The sequence below is a fragment of the Myotis davidii genome, unplaced genomic scaffold (assembly GCF_000327345.1).
Source record: "Myotis davidii unplaced genomic scaffold, ASM32734v1 scaffold168, whole genome shotgun sequence".
NCBI classification, from domain to species: domain Eukaryota; kingdom Metazoa; phylum Chordata; class Mammalia; order Chiroptera; family Vespertilionidae; genus Myotis; species Myotis davidii.
This window is the reverse complement of record NW_006383016.1, coordinates 9,498,560-9,518,878: the sequence shown is the minus strand read 5'-3', so window position 1 is coordinate 9,518,878 and position 20,319 is coordinate 9,498,560. Positions and strand designations below refer to the sequence as shown.

General features: G+C 37.4%; 1 protein-coding gene across 3 annotated transcripts in view; it reads right to left on the bottom strand.

Annotated features, from left to right (window-relative positions):
- The window catches only part of ANKMY2 (ankyrin repeat and MYND domain containing 2), a 31,779-nt gene that overhangs the window by 10,648 nt on the left and 812 nt on the right, over window positions 1–20,319 (bottom strand). For 2 of the 3 annotated variants that reach the window (XM_006779047.2, XM_006779048.2), the window contains exons 2-5: window positions 13,778–13,842; window positions 10,056–10,194; window positions 7,951–8,049; window positions 4,183–4,343 (exon numbers count right to left, since the gene is read on the bottom strand). In XM_006779047.2, the coding sequence (XP_006779110.1) occupies window positions 4,183–4,343; window positions 7,951–8,049; window positions 10,056–10,194; window positions 13,778–13,842 (464 nt within the window). Of the gene's footprint in view, window positions 1–4,182; window positions 4,344–7,950; window positions 8,050–10,055; window positions 10,195–13,777; window positions 13,843–19,700; window positions 19,765–20,319 lie in introns of all 3 variants that reach the window. The other variant, XM_006779049.2, reaches the window with a different exon arrangement.

Here is a 20,319-nt window from a genome sequence, read left to right as displayed (position 1 = left end):
ACCATAACACATATCAAAAATTAACTGTGGTAGTGAAGACTCATGAATTAGTTGTTTATATTACTGCAGTCAACTACAATCATTTGGAGATGTTTATTCAATACTTTTCTATACAGCATTTATAATGAAAGCATAGGATCTTACACCAAGATCTTCAAAAAAACCTCAAACAGAATCTAGATTAATGTTTGTTTGTTTTTGTTAAGACATTAGGCTTTATTTATTCATAATATACAGCAATATATACAAAAAATGTTACATCACCACAGCTCTACCATGAGCTTACAGAAACATTTACATAGCTGCACACAAAATGATAATACTTGAACTAATTTGCTCCCTTTAATCACTGTGATGTTATAAGTTAATACATTATAACGAAAATCATTATTATTAATTATTATGGAGAAATAAATATATTCTTACAGGTATAAAAAGCAGATATAGCTTATCTCTCAGAAAATGGCTACCTTAGAATATGTTTAAACAATGGCATTTTGAATTCTTTTTTTTTTTCATTTTGAACAATTCTGTGCTTAAAAATCATTTAACAATTAAAAATGGGCTCATTTGCGCATATCTGCCTTCTAACAACGTAGAGGCCCTGTTCAACTCCTGTCATTTTTCCTGTGAACCTGATTTTCTCCTTTCTAACCTCTGTATTCTGGGCAGCAGCACAATTCCCCGTTGAAAACAAACATCCTTATTACTGTAGCAGGCACTTAACCTCGATGCAAATGTAGCTGTGTCGGTGCATTGTAGCAAAAAGATGAATTGCGTATTGAGGATTTCTGTGCGTATTTTTAAAGGTCTTTAGCTTTATAGAGGGGCTGTTAATTACATTTTTATAAGGCTCCCCTTGAAGACCAATGCCAGTTTGAAAAGGGGTAAAGCAATGAAAATGGGCCACCTCAAAAGCAACTGGTTAGCTATTATCCAAAGTGTGGATAAAAGAAAGGTTTTCAAGTGAATAGAGCATTTATCCATATAAAAAGCCAGGTCTGCTCTGAAGGAAGGTACTATAATCATAGAATAGTAGCTCTTATAAAACCAATGCTCTAAAAAATATAATGTAGGCTATTTCAGTTTATATTCTTTTAATTTATTATCTGTCTAAATATGCTCTGAATCTGATTTACTCAAAATAATTGGAGGTGCCATAATTCTTAGGACATTTAACCCTCAGAGACTAGTTTCCATGTAAACATCAAAAATTATTCCACAGGCTCCATTATTGCATAACTGAAATTACTGCAATCTCAAGGGGGTGGAAACAAAGATAAAGATGTGGAAACAAAGATAAAAATGCAGGAACTTCTTCAAATTAGTCTAAACCAGAATTGTCCAATAATGCTCAGGCTACTGAGGAGACAACAGGCTCTGTAAAACAACACATTCTCTACATTGAGAAATAGTGTGTCCCCAAGAAAAATCCTACTTCTCATCCCAGCCTGCCTCCTCCTAAGAGAAAGAATGCCATGGTGGTGTAGTTGCTGCCACCTGGGTGCTGGGTGGATAAGAACTGATTCAGAAGAGGCTAAATATTTGTTAAAGATTAAATTCTAAGGCCCATATACGCTCCAGTAGAAATGCAAACGTGATTCACAGCTGAATTTCCTTTTTGCCTACATGGGATCACAAGTTTGCCTCTAGTGTTTTTTTCAGAATGTTACAGAAAACATTTAAGTTTTGAAAAAATAAAAACAGCATAGACTCTACTTGTCAGTTTTATAGGAAAGATCTGCTAGTTTATCATCTCTACTGATGGCCCAGAAAATTAATTGGGGTGAAGGGCCAAATAACAGGTATATTTTGTGCATCACTAAAGTAATAAGATTATATACAATTTGGAACTTATATCTTCAAATGAGTATGCACCATCAAAAAGGCTTACGAGAATTGTCCACTTATATTAATGGTATTCGGTTTACTCCACAGATTCCTCTTTTGTACTAGGCTTGTAAGGAAATTTATTTCACTACAGTATAGCAACACCTTATATTAAGGGAAAACCTCAATTTTTGACCCAACGTACTGTCCTGCTCACTAAACAGCTCTGAATTACTATCAAATCTATAGTAATGAATGAAGACTACAACAGACATTGAAATTTGATAAAGGACGGCCTTACTGTAGCACACATGGAGCTTTCTGTAATGACTCATTAAAGAAATTATACTCATTTGGCTTGATTAAACATTATTTTTCAAACAAAACGAAAGGCTGTATATAAAATATGAAGAAAACAGCAGTGAAAATAGTTCAGAACAGCTCTTGAAGTTTCCCCAGTTAAGCCATTTGAACTTCTGGGTTGGTCTACAAAGTTTAAAAATCTGTGTGATTTAACCGAAGAACTGTATTACGTAAAGTCATCAAATAGGTACCTGCATTAAAAAATGTGTTCATGACTACATGTCAGAACATTTCGTAGAAGGCCAGTTATTATAGTGGATGCTGTTGGTGCCCCGCCCAGATCCTGTCTACAGGCCTGTGCACAGGTTCCTGCTGCTGGGAGTGTTGGCCGCTTTGGGCTCAGAGCTGCCTCCTTCCCCAGGGACCTTCATCCAAAGGGAGCCACCTGACTTGGCACTATCTGGGAGGCCGTCCTTTCCCTCTGGGGATAGGCCTCAGCCAATGACTGATGTGAAAGCCTGGCTCCCTGCCTCTCCAGAGCCATTAACAGTGAAGAGCTCCCTGTGAGATGAAGCGGAGGCTTGGCTTCAGCTGAATCCACCTCTTTGCCTAGCTTTTCTTCCTCTCTAGTCTTCACTCTGCTCCAGGTTTCAAGTGAGAGCACTCCTTCACTCTATCAACTGAACAAGAGCCCATTGTAAGCTCTGCATCTACAAAACCCAACCCAAGACAATTATGATCCTACTAGAGCCCTGGTGCCCAAAATTCATGCACAGAGGGAGGTGGGGGTCCCTCAGACTGGCCTGCATCCTCTTGCAATCCAGGACGCCTTAGGGGATGTCCAACTGCCGGTTTACAGGCCTAAACCAGCAGTCAGACATCCCTCTCGCAATCCGGGATGCTGCACGCACCAGTAACCATACTTTTCATACAGGTGAAAGGCATCTTGCTGATGTATGGGCATCTACATTTTTTTGCCCTGATTATCAAAAGTAGTACATAACATGATCCTTCTGAGACAGTAGTACCATTTTCCCCATCCTATGGGTACAAAAACTGAAGGAGAGAGAAGCAATTGGCTTTGTCACACAGTTTTAAATGTCAGAATCAGGGCTCACCACAAAATGTGCAAGCCAGAGTCCATGCATGTCATCGCTGCATCATCCTGTATTTTCAGTCTTGCCAGGTTTTAATTTTTAAATCTAAGAGACTATTCCCAATATATAGGGTACGGTCCCTAGGCCTGGCATGCGATCAGGGCTGATCTGTGAGGCAACCAGCAGGGCAATCGGGGGACCCACACTGGCACCTGCCTTGGCTGGTGGCCTGGCGCCGCTTGCTCACCAGCCCCACCCCCCGATCGCCCCACCACTGCCGCTGGTCGCCTCCCTCTGTCTGCTGGCACCCACCTTGGCTGGCCTGGCACCACCTGCTCTCTGGCCCCGCCACCCACCAACCAGTCATTCTGCTGGTCATGTTCTTCTGGTCATTCTGATGTTCGGTCGATTTGCATATTAGGGTTTTATACAGATAGATATAAGAACAGCAATCTACATATATATAAAAGCCTAAGCGGCTATTACAACAAAACAACCGGAACAACTACTCGCTATGACACACACTGACCACCAGGGGGCAGACGCTCAACACAGGAGCTGCCCCTGGTGGTCAGTTTGCTCCCACAGCAGTAGAAGCCGGGCTCACAGCTGGCAAGCACAGTGGCAGTGGTGGGAGCCTTTCCTTAGCATGGCAATGCTAAGGAGCAAGTGGTAAGGAGCGAGCGGTGAGTGGTTAGGAGCACGGAGCGCCAAGCGCCGAGCACTAAGGCCCAAGCACTGAGCCCTACTCAGGCTCCTCCCTAGCTGCCTGCTGCTTCCCACACTGCTACATCCCTCAGGCCAGGCCGAAACTGGCAGTCCAACATCCCCCGAGGGGTCCCAGATTGCGAGAGGGTGCAATCCAGGCTGAGGGACCCCAACTGGTGTATGAATCCATGCAGTGGGTCTCTCGTATTTAAATAAAAAGCAAATACAATAAACACTACACTACCTTGACAGGATGAAGATTTGTTGTGGTGATAACTTTGTGCAGTGGGCCTGCCAACTTTGGGGGCAGTTTTGGCTCTTTATCCAGTCCCTGGGGTTTAGTGTAATAATCCAGTCTCTCTCGAGGAAAGAAATTGTTGATTACAGTTACACAATCATGTTGACCTTTTAACAGAAAAATAAGAAATTTGTTACTTTATTATTCATAGTAAGACATTTTCCAGTTTTTAAATTAATGAATGCTGCTCTGTTTTCTTGTGTGGTAAAATGCACATACATCTTTAATTTTCAGGAAAGGAGAGAAGAAGAGGAGAGGTAAAAGGTTTAGGCGAACATTTTTAAAGCATGCTTTGTGAAGTCAAGAAATAATCTCCTTTTAAAGACACAGAATCCTTACTATGTATGAAGATTATGAGGATTGCAAAAAAGGCAATGTTCAACTTATAATTTTTTACTCTAGTTTAAAGATTGCTTATAATTTAAATGTCTCTTCTTCCACCTTTACACAAATGATGGTCATTATTCCCCAATCACATCTGGCTTTCGTTATATAGAAATTTAAATTGATAGAGCTTTTCTTATCATAATTAGTATTCATATTAGTAACCTAACCTCCCCTCCCCTGGAATTGGAGAAAAGCTGGCCTTTATGAAATAAACTAGAGAAAAAGCTTTTGCTCCCATAACCCTGGAATCCACATTATGGTTCTCACAGATCTCTAAGCCACTTTTCTAAGCCATACCTAGTGGTAAAATAGTTCTAAAAGAAAAATGTTGTGAAACCACTCCTAAAATATATGAAAACAGGCATAAGAAGATTTAAAGATAAAGGGATGAGAGGAAAATGAAGAATTAGCATGTAACTTTATCTTCTCATCAGTCCCCCAATAGGTTAGTCAGAAAAAGCCCTTTTGGCAGTTGAAAATATAAAAATACTGGCTATATAATAATCACACTGTCACAGGACTGGGGCTTAAGATTACACCTTTGGGAGAAAGAACAAATATTATGTTACTTTTTACAAGATTAATCTCTTTCATTTCAGGTAGTGCTGAGATTATTTTGACATTTAAGTTTAAATCATCTGCTAATAATTTATATAAGAATGATATATATTTAAAGTTTATCATTATAAATATAAATTTTCACTTAATTTATATCTAAAATTTTATAGTCAAAAGTATTAAGTAGTTTTACTTTTTCTTAATTTATGAGTTTTGAATGCATACTAATGAAACAGTAATATTAATATACAAAACAAATACTGGGAGTTAGGGGAAGCTTCCATATTGAGAAATGAATAATTTATTAAAAAAATAAATCAAATTCTCATTTGCAAAATCAGGATTAGGAAAACTGTGGAGTAACTTCTACATGCGATTGTGAGAAAAGAACAACGGTACATCAATCATGAAACTAGCCAAGATATGACTCACATTCTCCACAGAGAAAGATAGTTTTGTTTATGATGAGTTTCAAACAAAATACAACCTACATACTATCTGAGAACGTCTGTCACTAAAACCTAAGTTTTAGTGCAAGAAGGAAGAGCAAACAGTGGAGAACAGCAGCCTTGGCAACAGAGAGCATCGGAATGGGTGGAGAGGATGACTGAGGAATTACACTGCTGACCATTGGAATTACTGAAAGAAGTAAGGAGGTACACTCTAGTAACATGTCAGTCCTAAAAATGTTACCCTCTCAGCGAAGTCCACAGCTAGTGGTGATGGCGGAGGAAAGAAAAGTCCTGCTGCCTATAAAACCAAAAGAGAGGATGTGAAGAAATAAATGAGTTTTAAGGTTTTCCTCTTGTTGGGGTGGCTAAATGGGTAAATACAGGCCTTTGGGAGTGGGACACAGAGTATAGTTTTGTTCTTATTTTTAGATGATAACTGAGAACTATGAGCTTAATCAGGAGTGTTGTGAATAGGAAAGCAAGCACTAGTGGACTGGGAAACATTTTTTAAAAAATATGTATCTTTATTGTTGAAAGTATTACAGATTCCCCATTCTTTTGTCCCACTGATCCCCTCCCCCTGCCCACCCCCGCCCCCCCCCCCCAGGCCTTATCTGAACTATTGTCTGTGTCGATGGGTTATGCATATATGCATAGAAGTTCTTCCCCCATCCTGATCATTTAAGTCAATAAAAGGAGAAATAAAATGTACTCTAATGTAACCAGACAATCTTGAGAAAGAAACACACACACAACTACCAAGTAAAATGTAGAGTAAAAAACTGAGGTAAAAGAGTAAAAGAATGAGGAGGCAATTAAGAAATGGCTATATTATCAGAAAAATTAGAACTAAAATTTAAGACAGAGTGGAATTAGGTAATGGTAAAACCAAAAGCAAATCATAATAAAAAGTGAAAAGCTGAAAATATTTCCATTAAAAAAACAATACATGCCAATTATCATAATTATTATTGCTTGTTACTTTGAAGCCTGAAGCTAATTCAAATAGAAAATAAAACAAAACTGAATAGCTATAAAACCCAGGAGACTTATAAAAAATGACAATAAAAAAATCAATAGCTATGGGAAGATAAGTATTTCTCTGAAGATTGCACAACAAGGCCATTCCTTTCTCCAATCCTTCTGAAATTGAATTAAAATAATACTTGTTCTCACAGAGCTATCATAAAGTGACTCCATGACTGTCCAACTTGATCAATGGTAGCTACTATTAGTTTTATAAATTGACAGTAAAATTTAACAAAATATACAGATATGATACCCCACATCTGACTAATTTCCATTCTATCTTACCTTAAATGTTATTTCTCTCAAAACCCCCTTAGAATAAGGATAGAAGATCCCTTTTTTTGATGTGTTTCTATGGAACTCTTAAGTGGTCCCTTAGCGTATGCTGTTTCACAATGCCCATCACCACTATTGGCCTCAAGTGCCATGAACACGTAACAGCCTCTGTCTTGTTCACCAATGTAACCAAAGCACCTAGAGTGATGCTGGGTACATAGGTTGTGAACGTTACGTATTTGTTTCATGAATTATTAGCCCTCACAAAGCCACTTACTGCACTCCCTATGTCAGATGTTTATAGCTTTTCTATTAATGGACTCTCCTAACTGCCAATTTAGTGTGGCCAAACTACCAATGATCAAATATTCACTCCCACTCTCTTCTAAACCCTCTACATTATTTCCAGTAACAGCATTAACACATCAAGAAATATTGACCACACACAATAAATATTTGTTGTTGATGATGATAATGAAGCAGCTATATATTATATTATTAATGCTTCTTCCTACAAAAGAATTACAGTGCTATAATTATTATTAACAACAGTAATGATGGCATTTATTTAGTTACTTGTAAAGCTCTATTGTCTCATTTGATGCTTTCCATAACCATGTAAACATGTTACAATGAGGAAATTGAAGGTCAGGATCATTAAGTAACATGCAACTGAGTAACACAGCCAGAATTTAAACTGAACACTGTTGACTTCACAGTTCATGATCTTATACATTGAACTACTTCCTTTAGAGAAATAAAATATTCAAAGCATTCGACTGCAACTAAAATAACTTCACCATTCTCTGTATCTTACAGAGTGGACATTTAACAGCTGGTTCATCTTCTCCAAAGTATCATGGGTATTTCATTAAGTTAGACAAAATCTAGTGGGCTAAAAACATTTTTTTAAAAATAAACATGACAGTATTTGTTCTTTGAGAAGTGGTATTCTTTCCATGGAGAAAATTTGGGGTGTAACCTCATGTAAAACTGCCATCAAATAACTCACCCACAAAGGCTGCCATCTGAGCTGCTGTCCTTCCTACCGAGTTGACAACATCTGTCTCGGCACCAGCTTCCAACATTGCCCACGTGATGTCTTTATTACCTAGGGTTTTTAAAGGGAACATATTTGTTAATATTAAGGAATGTGCAATTCAAATACTCCCTATCAGATTATCTGTAACCTTTTTCGCCACAAACTTTTAGATGTTCATTTTTTTGGATATTTTCACCTTTTTCTAAAATATAAATCATAACTATAGTAAAGAGTAAAATGCTAGAAGAACCCATTAGAAATTAAACTTGTTTTCTAGAAACACATCAGGCAATACAAAAATTGAGTAGAAATACCACTTTTTTTTTTAACCGAACAAAATATATTTATTTTTCCTAATAATGTTTAGTACAAAGTAAAAACAAAAACATAGATGAATAGAAGTCTTTACTTAATATCTACTAACCCACCTCATCCTTCACATCTTCAGGCCCTGGGACAACTATTAACAGTTGGGGGTATACTTTTCTATAATTTTTTCTCGATAACCATCATTTGTATTTATTCTATTTGCATTCTACTACTCATGGAATCATTACAGATATTTAGCTATTATAAATTGTACTCAGTGAACAGCATTTTTCATTAATTTTTGCAGTTTGAACTACCATTTCCTTAGGAACAGTTCTTGGAAAAATACTGTGGGAGCAAAGGTTACACATATTTTAAATGCATTTTTTCAGGCTGCCTTCCAGCAAGGCTGGGCTGATGTGCACGCCCGAAAACAGTGCAAAGGAGGTCCTATGCCAATGCTGGGCATTGTCACTCTTCCTTAACCTCTGCCAATGTGGTAAAAAATAACCTATGTTTGTTAGCCAGTTTTACTTCTTTATTCTTTTCAATTTTCTGTTTCATTTTCTACTGCAGTATTTGCCATTTCTAATTGATTTATAAAAACTTTTCATATATAATAATGTGATCCTTTAAGATGTATAATAAGTATTTTCCTTAGTTTCTCATTTGTATTTTAACTGTATATAAGGTATATTCTATATACAGAAATTTTAAAAGTATATGTAATCAAAGTGGTTGTCCTTTTGAATTCTATATTTTATGTCATGCTTAGAAATGCTTTTCAATTCTAGGATTATAAAAATACAGATTACTGCTTTTAAAATATAATATTATAGTCCATCTTCAGTTCCTTAAAAAATGGCAACAATTTCACATAACTCCATTTAATTTTAGGTAACATTTCCCAACTGTCTTTCTTTAGCAAATCATAAGCAACATGAGTCAAAGTCAGTTTCTAAATAGATCATCCTATTTAGTACAAAAATGCCAGTGAAGCAAACACACAGCTCCAGCAGAGCAGCTCTTTTCTCAAGAGAACAAGATAGACAACATCAAAAAAACCAACTTGAAAGGAATAACTGATCCAGCTCCTCAACGCTACACAAAATACAGAGTATACGGGGTGGGCAAAAGTAGGTCTACCGTTGTTCATATGGAAAATAGTACAATAACTAACAACAATACAAGAATAAACTCTATTTCGTGTATTCACAACTGCAAATCTACTTTGTCCCACACTGTATGTTATCAATACAAAGAATTGATTGGTTTAAATTAAAAAGAAATCAACAAATTAACTGTACATTTCAGATACAATTTTTCAAAAATCAATTCCCACCATTATTTTCCATTTAGAATTGACCTTAAAATTACTATAATAAAAATGCATTTCATTGAAAAGTATATATATATATATATATATATATATTTACAATAAATTTGTGTAGGTAACTAACAATACTAATATTCTTATATAATAAAAGGGTAATATGCAAAGTGACCCTAATGGCAGAACGACCAGAATGACTGCTTGACCAGTCACTATGAGGAGCACTGACCACCTCTCGGTCCCTTTCCCAGGCTGGCAGGTTCCCATTGTCCATTGACAAACAGGGAACTGGGGTGGGTGGCCGCAGGGAGCAGGGCCAACAGTCAGCAGCTTGGGAAGATGGCCCTGATCACAGGCCAGCCCTAGGGACCATACCCATGCACGAATTTCATGCTCTGGGTCTCTAGTATTAGAATAAATACTAAAACTTCACCAGAAAGTGCTGCAAACATGAGGGCTGTGTATCCATGTTCATGTTGATGACAATTTACATCAGCTCCATGTCGCAGAAGTAATTTGCACATATCAAGTTTTCCTTTATATGCAGCATGCATTAAAGGAGTCATTCCATTCTGTAATAGAAAGGAAAAAATGTATTAATTTTACTTATTTGTCTTAAGTTACCTATGAGCAATTCCTGCAATTATATTAAAAACAAACATGTATTAATAAAATCTTTACAATCTATAAAGTATTTTTATATTTACTTTCACACTTGGATCTTCCACGAACTGCTCAAGAAAAAAGATGGTTTTATTACTTTATTATTTTATTTTTTTACAGATTAGCAAATAGACTCAGAGAAGATTTGCTCATCCTCACATAACTACTCAAATAGCCAGGGCAGGGACTAGAACCCAGGGCTCTCATCTCTACCACACATTCTTAGTTCCTGGGGAAACAAATGAACAAGCAGATACAAATGCACTAACAATAAAAATAATGAGGAAAAAAACTTCAAAACAAATAGAATGCCTACCAAAGGAAAAACTGAATAAAGTATGAGAAAAACGCCGAAACCGGTTTGGCTCAGTGGATAGAGCGTCGGCCTGCGGACTGAAGGGTCCCAGGTTCGATTCCGGTCGGGGGCATGTACCTGGGTTGCGGGCACATCCCCAGTAGGAGATGTGCAGGAGGCAGCTGATCGATGTTTCTCTCTCATCGATGTTTCTGACTCTCTATCTCTCTCCCTTCTTCTCTGTAAAAAATCAATAAAATATATTAAAAAAAAAAAGTATGAGAAAAACAAGATGCAGGAATACTTTATAGTGGTATCATTTTTAAAACAATGCTCTCTTAAACTACATTTATATTTTGATCATATACATGATTTGTTCATATATATATTGTATGAATACGGAGAAATGGTTGGTAGTATTTACACTAGACTACCCTACTAGTCTCCGCATGTTTTTGCATATCCAATACAACAACCAACCTCACATGTACTGGGTTCTGGGTACCTAATACTATTTGGTAGATAAATGAGCAAGCTGTTTCCTGTAAGTTAATTTTCTCAGTAACCAAGAACACTCTGTAAATTCTACAAGTGCTGGAATTTCTAAGTTGTTTAGGATGGAAACCTCTCTAAAACATATAATCTCTTACCTTTGTAAATTTTAGCACACTAATATAATTTGAATTATTCCTGACGACTGCAGATTATTTTGAACACAGCCATCAATATTTTCAGAGGGCTGTTGATGTGAGAATTATAGGGAAGGTAGGACCTTTCAGGTGGCTGTACAAGAGGCAACGGAATGGGAGTAGTCAAAGTTTCTTGAGAGTAGTAATGGAAAAATGTTAAGATTTCAACTTTAAGAGTCCCCTAGTTGGGTGTGTCTATAAGGATGTGGTATTTAAATGTTGGGAGTGGTTTGAGTGGGTGTGGGTAATCAGAATCTCAATGTACAGAGGCACCTTTAAGAGAGTGGGAATGGACTATACGCTCATTACCTTTTGAAGGAGAACATTAGGGTGGTAACCCCTAAAGGATGATATAACCTGTACATCAGAAGCTGGTGTGTAGCCTGGGGGGGAAGAAGGGACACAGTACAGATGGGCACTCAGTCACCAGCAATACAATCTCCAGTGACAGGTTCTCAGGCTGAGGGAATGACCCCAAGACTACAGAACTGCCCTATAATCTAAAAAAAAGTAATAATTTTTTTTTTTAATTTAGCTTTCAACACAATGTGATAATGTGCTTATGAGCAAAGGAGATGTGGAAAGCTTTGGATCTTATATTACAAACTGACCTCATTTTTTTATGTATGCTTGTGTTTTAAACTGTCATCTCTGTTAATCACATTAGACCATTCATCTATTTGTTCCCTGCTTCCAGATATTCCCTTTCTTCTCATTAAAAAAACAAAAATGTTTTGTTTCTTTCATTTTGTTTTTCTCTTTGGTGTTTCTTGTTTACCAGCTGTCTTCTTAGCAATGATTGGTTTTCAGAGTCAACCAATGAGAGAACATCTTTCCAAAGAGGCAGTGAGCTATTCCAATCATGCCATTTGCTATGCAATCTCTGAACCCATTTGTGTCATAACACAATGTATTTTTTCCCATATCAAATTTTTTGATGGATGTAGTGTTTACAGTTCTAAATAGTAGGAAATTTTTACTTCTATTTCTTCTTCTACCCAAGAATTACTTAGATTCTTTTTTTTAAATTTCAGGTTATATGTTTTATTATCTGGATCATATTTTTGTTCATTTTCAATGTATTCTATTGCATTTGGTGAATTTGTCTGAAGTTAACTAAAATTTCCTTTAAAAATAGTATAATATATAGACTAATTAGTAATGTTCCATGTAAAAAGAAAATGTTCTATTTTTTCTGTCTTATATACATAGGACACAGACTGATAATTAGGTTATTCACATTTTCTGTTTCTGTCTCTGAATTACTTTTTTCCTACTTCATCTGTTGGTTTCTGAAAGGTGCTATTGTCTTACAAATTTCTCCTTTCAATTTTCTTTTTTTTTGAACATCAAAGCTTTAAAGTTTGTAAGTGAAGGCTTAAGACTGGTATGTTCTTGGTGGATTATTAATTTAATATATAAGAAAGACTTTTGACCTATTAAATATTTTTTTGCTTTAAACTTTATTTTGTGATATTGTTTGCTAGCCATGTGCAGGTAGAGGGTTAACAAAACCCCTTCCCTTCTGCATGAGAAACCGCTGAGTTAACTTTCTTGCACTAGAACTGTGCTGTATAACAGAATAACCACACACAGATATTGGCAGAGATTGGACAGCTCAGAATAGATCTTACCATCATCTCAGAGTTATTTTGGACAGCAAGTGTTCTAGAAAGCTCAGTGTAGGTTTAGTTACCTTTCCCTAGAAGTAGAGTTGCTGAATCAAAGGTACACACATTTAAAAGTCACACAAATTCTAAAATTTTCTCCAGAATGTGATGCCAATTTATAACTAGAGGCCTGGTGTATGAAAATTCATGTACTCAGGGCAGTCCCTCAGTCTGGCCTGCACCCTTTTGCAGACCAGGAGCTCTTGGGGGATGTCTGCCTGACAGCTTAGGTCTGCTCTCCTAGGACCTAAACTGCAGTCTGGCATCCCTCTAAGGGAGGCGACCCACAGGCAATTGGGGCCGGCACCAGCGGGTGGGTGAGCAGCCGGGCCCGCCCCCCATCTCCCTGCCGCCACCGCTACCACCACCGCCGAGGTGACCGGCAGGGCAATGGGGAGACAGCACCAGCCAGTGAGCAGCCAGCCCCACCCCTCCCTGATTGCCCCTCCACCACCGTCCCCTCCCTCTGCCCACTGGCACCCGCCTTGGCTGGCCTGGTGTCGCCCACTCACCAGCTCTGCCCCCTGCCAACCAGTAATTCCACCATTCAGTCAATTTGCATACTAGGCTTGTATTATATAGGATTCATTAGCATATAAAAGTCCACCGTTTCCCACATTTCACGAGAAATGATATAATTTTGGTTTAATTTGCAATTATTTGATTACTAATACAATTAAACATGTTTTTACATGCTTATTTGTCTTTTGTGTACTGTGTGCTTACATTTGGTTTAGATATAAGCATATTGAGAACAAATTCTAGAAAAACAATTCTTATTAGATTTTATATATTATCCATTCTCACAGGGAGTAAGACACTTCATTAAAAATTTTACCTCATCCAAACAGTTGACACGGACATTCTTGTTGGCTAATAATGTTCCAGCTTCTTGGACAGTACCTATTAAATAAATAAATAAAGGGTTATTTATCACTAGAATAGAAAAAAATCTAACATCAAAGAAATAAATTAAAGGCTTATCTGTAAAATTAAGATTAGTCAGGTTAGGTTGTTAAGGAAATAAAGTATCAATCACACACTATTTATTCCACAAAGTAATTATCCAGAATAAAAGATTTATAGAAACTAAAATAGCCCCATCTTATTTTTATTTCCACTGATCTTAAAGTACATTAAATCGGCCACATTTTCCTTTTGGCAGTAATACAATAACCACAAAGCATAATATTCTTACTACTGAAACAAATCTTAAAGGGCATCTAGTCCAACCCATCATTTAAATACCAGTCAATGTAATAATTGGAGTTAAACATATAATCACTATTTATGTACTTGGTCACCATAGGCCCTGCGAACTGATGGCATGCTTATAATAGAACTCTTGGTTTAGAAAGGCTTAGGTAAACATATCTTTAAAGGCTGGTACTATATAAAAGTGCCCTCATGCTGAAAGTCCTCTGATGTAATCCTGAAGGTCAGTCCTCTGTACATTTGAAAACCAGCTGTAATTAGGCCACAACTGTCAGGTTTTTCCAGTCTTCTGTGAGGCACATGATAGAAGCACGTAGCTGCAGGAGAGAATGTTGCTATTATCATCATCATAAACGAGAGTCAGCCACATATTCTGCCAAAACAATTCTGGTTTGACTGGGAAGAGAACAATGAAACTAAATGTTCTCAGGGAGAAAGGATGAGATAAGCCTCTATTCCAAAAGGACATAAAATAGGAAATGCACCCACTAAGAGTTATTTTTCCTCTTTAACTTTGGAATTACAGTTCAAGAATGTGTTAAATTCTGCTAGTCTTCCAGTGAAAGATGGACTGCAGAATAAAGATAAGCATGCTTCTCTCTCCCTGGCCTGTTTCTACGGCAAGTGATACAATTGCTGTTCACCAACATGGAATAGATGGAAAAATGTCTCCTTGACTGAGAAGAGAAATAGATCTGCTGGCGAAATGTCAAGTGAATCATCTCCAAGTCCCTGGATTGTGACAGCAGCTATTTTGTCAATAGTGCATTGTCTGACCCCATACCCCATCTGCAGTGCCACAAAATGAGAGGGGAAAACCTCCCAGCATGAAAGCACATGGAACCTACCCATCCATGTGACTTCCTATCAGAGCCTTTCTCACAAATATTTGTAGAGTGGAATTAAAATAATAAAAACTCCCACACCCCAATGTTACTTGAGGAAGATGCTCTAGCTGAATCCCACTGGCCTCCAAGGAATAACAGGTTATTTTCCATCTGATCAGGAGATGATTCTGCAGTAAAGGAAGAATACTATAGGGATTGTGAGCATGTCAAGGCCTGCCAGGTATTACAGTTGTAAACATTTGGCTCACATTAAAGAACAGACCAATGATTTCATAAACTGTTTAGCTCAACGGCCAACGATCTAAGTTAAATCTGTCCTGTTAGGTAGGGAATAATTAAAAATAACCAATAAAATGTGAGGCACGCACACACACACACACCGCTGCATACCAGTGAGCCTTTTGAAATGCAGGGACCAGGATGAGAATTTTTTTTCTGAAATGGTTTTGGCTTCTATAATAATAAAGGCATAATATGCTAATTAGTCCAGACATCCTTCCGGACGACCATCTGGATGAAGCCGTGGCAGCAAGGGCCTGAGCCCCTTGCATGAAGATTTGTTTCAGTATTAAGAATCTTATGCTTTGTGGTTATTGTATTACTGCCAAAAGGAAAATGTGGCCGATTTAATGTACTTTACGATCAGTGGAAATAAAACCTTGCATGGGTAGGTTCCATGTGCTTTCATGCTGGGAGGTTTTCCCCTCTCATTTTGTGGCACTGCAGATGGGGTATGGGGTCAGACAATGCACTATTGACAAAATAGCTGCTGTCACAATCCAGGGACTTGGAGATGATTCACTTGACATTTCGCCAGCAGATCTATTTCTCTTCTCAGTCAAGGAGACATTTTTCGTGCATCGGGCCTCTAGTATAGAGAATAAAAACATATCTTGGAAAATAGATGTGCAAAATATTATAGAGGAAAAACGTGATGATTTCTAATTTGGTGTTCCTAATTTAATGGCATTAGTAGGAAACTAGTGATAGTCTAGAATAGCACAGAAATGTGAAACCCAGGGCTCAGGCAGAATGATTTTTACTTTTTTCATTCCTTACTGTCCACAGTAGATTCTCAAACAGTATTCTGCAATTAAGTTTAAAAGATTAATTGCTTTACTCTGGGAAAGAAATATATTAAATCTGATTTAACAAACTCTTAAGATGGGGAGGTACATTACTATAAGGGAGATATGAAATGAGCCAACAATTATCTTCGATGGAGACAAAAATTAACAGACTTATAATTGATGAAAGTAATATTTAATGATTTTTTTTCCTTTTGAGAAATTTTCCAAGTTGCTCAACCAAAGAAGAAAACACAACCCAACCTGCCTCATTAGGGCGAGATGATCAACTTATCTGACAGACCAGCATTTTAGCAGAGAAGAGATGGAGCTAATAGATGTTTTTGCTGTTATTGCCCTCTTTTCTACCATACCATAGTACTGTGAAATTGAACAAGTCCGTGAAGCCCTCAGTTTCCTCATCTGTAAAGTAGATAGTAGACATCCCGTAGGGTTCAGACCGTAGGTTCAGAGGAGGATTAAAGTCTTGTCCTAATGCCTGGCCCAGAAACATCCTCAGTGCCTATCATCTAGGTCAAGCATGTCAAACTCGCGGCCCACCGGTTGCATGCCTCATTCATCTGGCCCGTGTTAGCCTTTGAGTTTGACATGCTTGATCTAGATGCTCTTGTTATCTTATATGCAGAGCAGCACAATATAATTCACTGTGACATTTCTAATATCTAGATTGGAACCATTGATCTCTTACTGAAGGTAAGCATGTGTAGTAAAAAAAAAAAAGGGGAGAAACAAAAAAAATTTTTGGACATTTCTGTTTCTAGCAATCCATCAGATGACCATGAGATTTGGGTATGCATGGTTTTTAGTCATTTAGTGGAATCCCCAAAAGAGATGTTTTAAGGAATCTATGATTCAAGTAAGGTAGTGAAATACTATTTGTCTTATTAGTTGCTATCATGTGTTTATGTAAGTAAAATCATGTATAAAATATTTAAAGTGTCTAAATTTTAAAAATAATACATACATTTAGATTTAATTATAGATATATAGCTATAAATGTATTTTAAAAGTAAAGACTTCTAATTTTAACATATATTTTTGAAACAGTAAATTTATTGAAGTGTGCCTTTTCTAAAAGTTCTCATACTAGTATCTATTTTTAGGCTTTGTAACTTAAATGGCCTTAAATTGGGATTATGAATCACTGCCTAAAAATCAAAATATCTAAAGAGCTTTTTTTTTAATAAATGAAGACAATAAAGCCCACAGAGGTTTCATAACCTATTCAGTCATTGAGTTAATGGTAACTATATATTTGTTAATGTTTTCTTTGAACTCTAAACTATAATTATTAGAAGGCCTGAATCTTTCTGAACCATAAAGATACTAGAAATAATATTATTCACTACACAGGAACTTATTGCAGGATCTTCCTTTAATAGTCCAACTGGGAACTGAAATGTTCACCAAAGTGAACAGATAAGCAAATAGCAGTATATCCATACAATGAAAATAAAAGAATACGAAACAGACTATTGATACAGCATAGATGAACTTCAAAATCATGTTAAGTGAAAGAAGTTATGAAAAAAAGGGAATAATTTACTGTATGCTTCCACTTATATAAAATTCTAGAATAGAAAAATTTAATCAGTAGAGACAGAAACCTATCAGTGGTTGCCTGGAGACAGTGGTAGAGGAAGTGAGATTATAAAAGGCTTAAAGAACCTAGTAGGGTGATGGAACTGTTCATTATCTGGACTGTAATGGATGGTTTCATGGATGTGTACTTAAGTCAAAAACTGATTTTAAAATGTGTACACTTTAAATGTGTAGCATTTATCATACCTCAATAAAACTGGTAGAATAAACCTTATTATCCAGCCTGTTTCATAGCTACTTTTACACAAGTCATGAAAAAATACTGCTTCCTCAGTGCTTAAGGAAAAGAATATCAGAAGTTAGAAGAATGAGTCAATCTACAAGTTATAAGCAGTTCAGTGCTCTTCAGTGATTTTAATTTTCTCTTCTTAAATGTTGCAAAATGGATGCCATCACTAACTATGATTTAAATGGGTATGTAGGAAACAGCTCCTCATTTCATCTGGAACTTCCAGGCATTTTAACAGTCTGCAGAACACCTAGCATGTGAATTCACTCAGAAGTTGTTCTAAAAGTATCCAGAGGCACTGCAGGGTATTCTCTGACTCTAAGTCCCACTTACAGTCTGCTTAACTTCTAGAGGCAGTGATTGACAGAAGGAAGACACTCAAAAATATGCGGAGTTTATTTCACAATGACCAAGATGATAGGTCACACTTGGCTAAAAATGTATTATGAGTTCTAAGTGCTAGTACTGACTAATCTAGTGCTTCTCAAAGTTGAGAAATGTAGTGAAGGGGAAAAAAATGAAAAACACCTATCTCCTTTAAAAATGCTTTTAATGAGTACAAATAAAAATTTTACTTATGATCTTTATTCAACTGTGAACCAAAAAATTATTATTTTGTAAATTAAATGCACTTAAAACTATAAAATCAGTAACATTTAAAATTAACTTGACAGATTATAGTATTTTGCTTAAATTAAATTGTCTCTCAAAGTGAATGTGATACAGTTTGTTATGGTGCTGGTTTCATTTTCTATTTAGTTTGTTTTCAAGTCCAACATACTTCTAGGACTACGGGCCATATGATATTTCTGTTTGGGCACTTAATACCTATGTGACACGGGGCAAGTTATCTAATTTCTCAGTTCCTGGTTTTCTTGTCTAGAAAGTGCAGATTACCATATTACCATAACTCCCAACACAAATAGTATTTTAAATCCTTTACACATACTAGCTCATTTCATCCTCACAATAATGTTGTGCGGTGAGTACCATTTTTCACAGGTTGGAGAACGTGAAGCTCAAAATCAGTACTTGCCGGAGGCCACATGACCAGCCAATGACCGAGATAAGATTCATAGTTAACTTCCTTCCCATGCTGCCTCTTACAATTTTGTAGTTTTGAAATAATTCCTGGCTCATGATGATTACATGCATTAATACATGTAAAGTGTTAATAATTATGCCTGACTCATGTTAACATTCAATTGTTGTTATTTTCTTATATTCCCCAGTAAGAATGCATCACATACTAAGTCCATCTCCATTCTTTTCTCAGCCGCTTGGGCCAACAGAATCAGGGAAACGGCGTCTGCGCACTGGAGGTGCAACTGGAGGCACAGGCGCCAATAGCACAGTACTCACCCCATCACAGTCACATTTATTCTCTTGTATTTAATCTTTAAAATAAAAACTGGTGGATGCCTAAGAAGATATCCAAGGATCCCCACCACCACCATCTGCCCCTTTCGGAGACCCACTTTATAAAACTGCTCAGTTGATTAGACTTCTAAAAGAAGTGATCGCTCTGGGTCGCTTAAAAACAAAACTTCCATCCCTGGTGGATCGTGAGTTGCTCCTTTATCTCCGTCATGCCCAGCACTGTACCTGGCACGTAGCTGGAACTCACATGTTTACTGAACTGAGTCCCAGAGCACAAAGGCGGGGAGAAAGCACCCAGAGACAGGCGAACAGAAAGGCTGCAGTGCCAAATAGGTCAATGAGAGCCAAAACCAAAAACACCAACTCCACGTCCCACAATCCCAGGCAAAGAACACTTACTATCAACATAGCTGTGGCTGGCTTAACATTGAGATGGAATGGGGTGGGTTCATCTCATCAGCACCTGTTAAGATCAAATCCCATTTATTTTCTCCTCTCTCTCTTTTACGTTCAGACTGTCCTTGTCAGTGGGAAGAATAATTTGCCATACTCTCTGGGGAACCAGATTTGGACCTGGCTATTAGAAAGACAGAAGGATGGAAACTGGGAAGCTCCAATGACCGGTCTCTGCAGGGGACACAGGTGGCTTGCTCATTCTTTTTTAAAAAAAATATATTTTATTGATTTTGTACAGAGAGGAAGGGAGAGGGATAGAGAGTTAGAAACATCGATAAGAGAGAAACATCTATCAGCCGCCACCTGCACACTCTCCACTAGGGATGTGCCCACAACCACGGTCCATGCCCTTTACTGGGATCGAACCCTGGACTCTTGAGTCCGCAGGCCGATGCTCTAGCCACTGAGCCAAACCGGTCAGTGCTGGCTTGCTCCTTCTTGAGCTTAAAACCCCACAAATTAAGCCCGCGGCCTCCCGCACCCCCATCCCTGCGCCGTGAGTGTGCAGGAGCCACACAGTCACGCTTATGTCACCTGCCAGGTAACGGGACTAGGCAGGGAA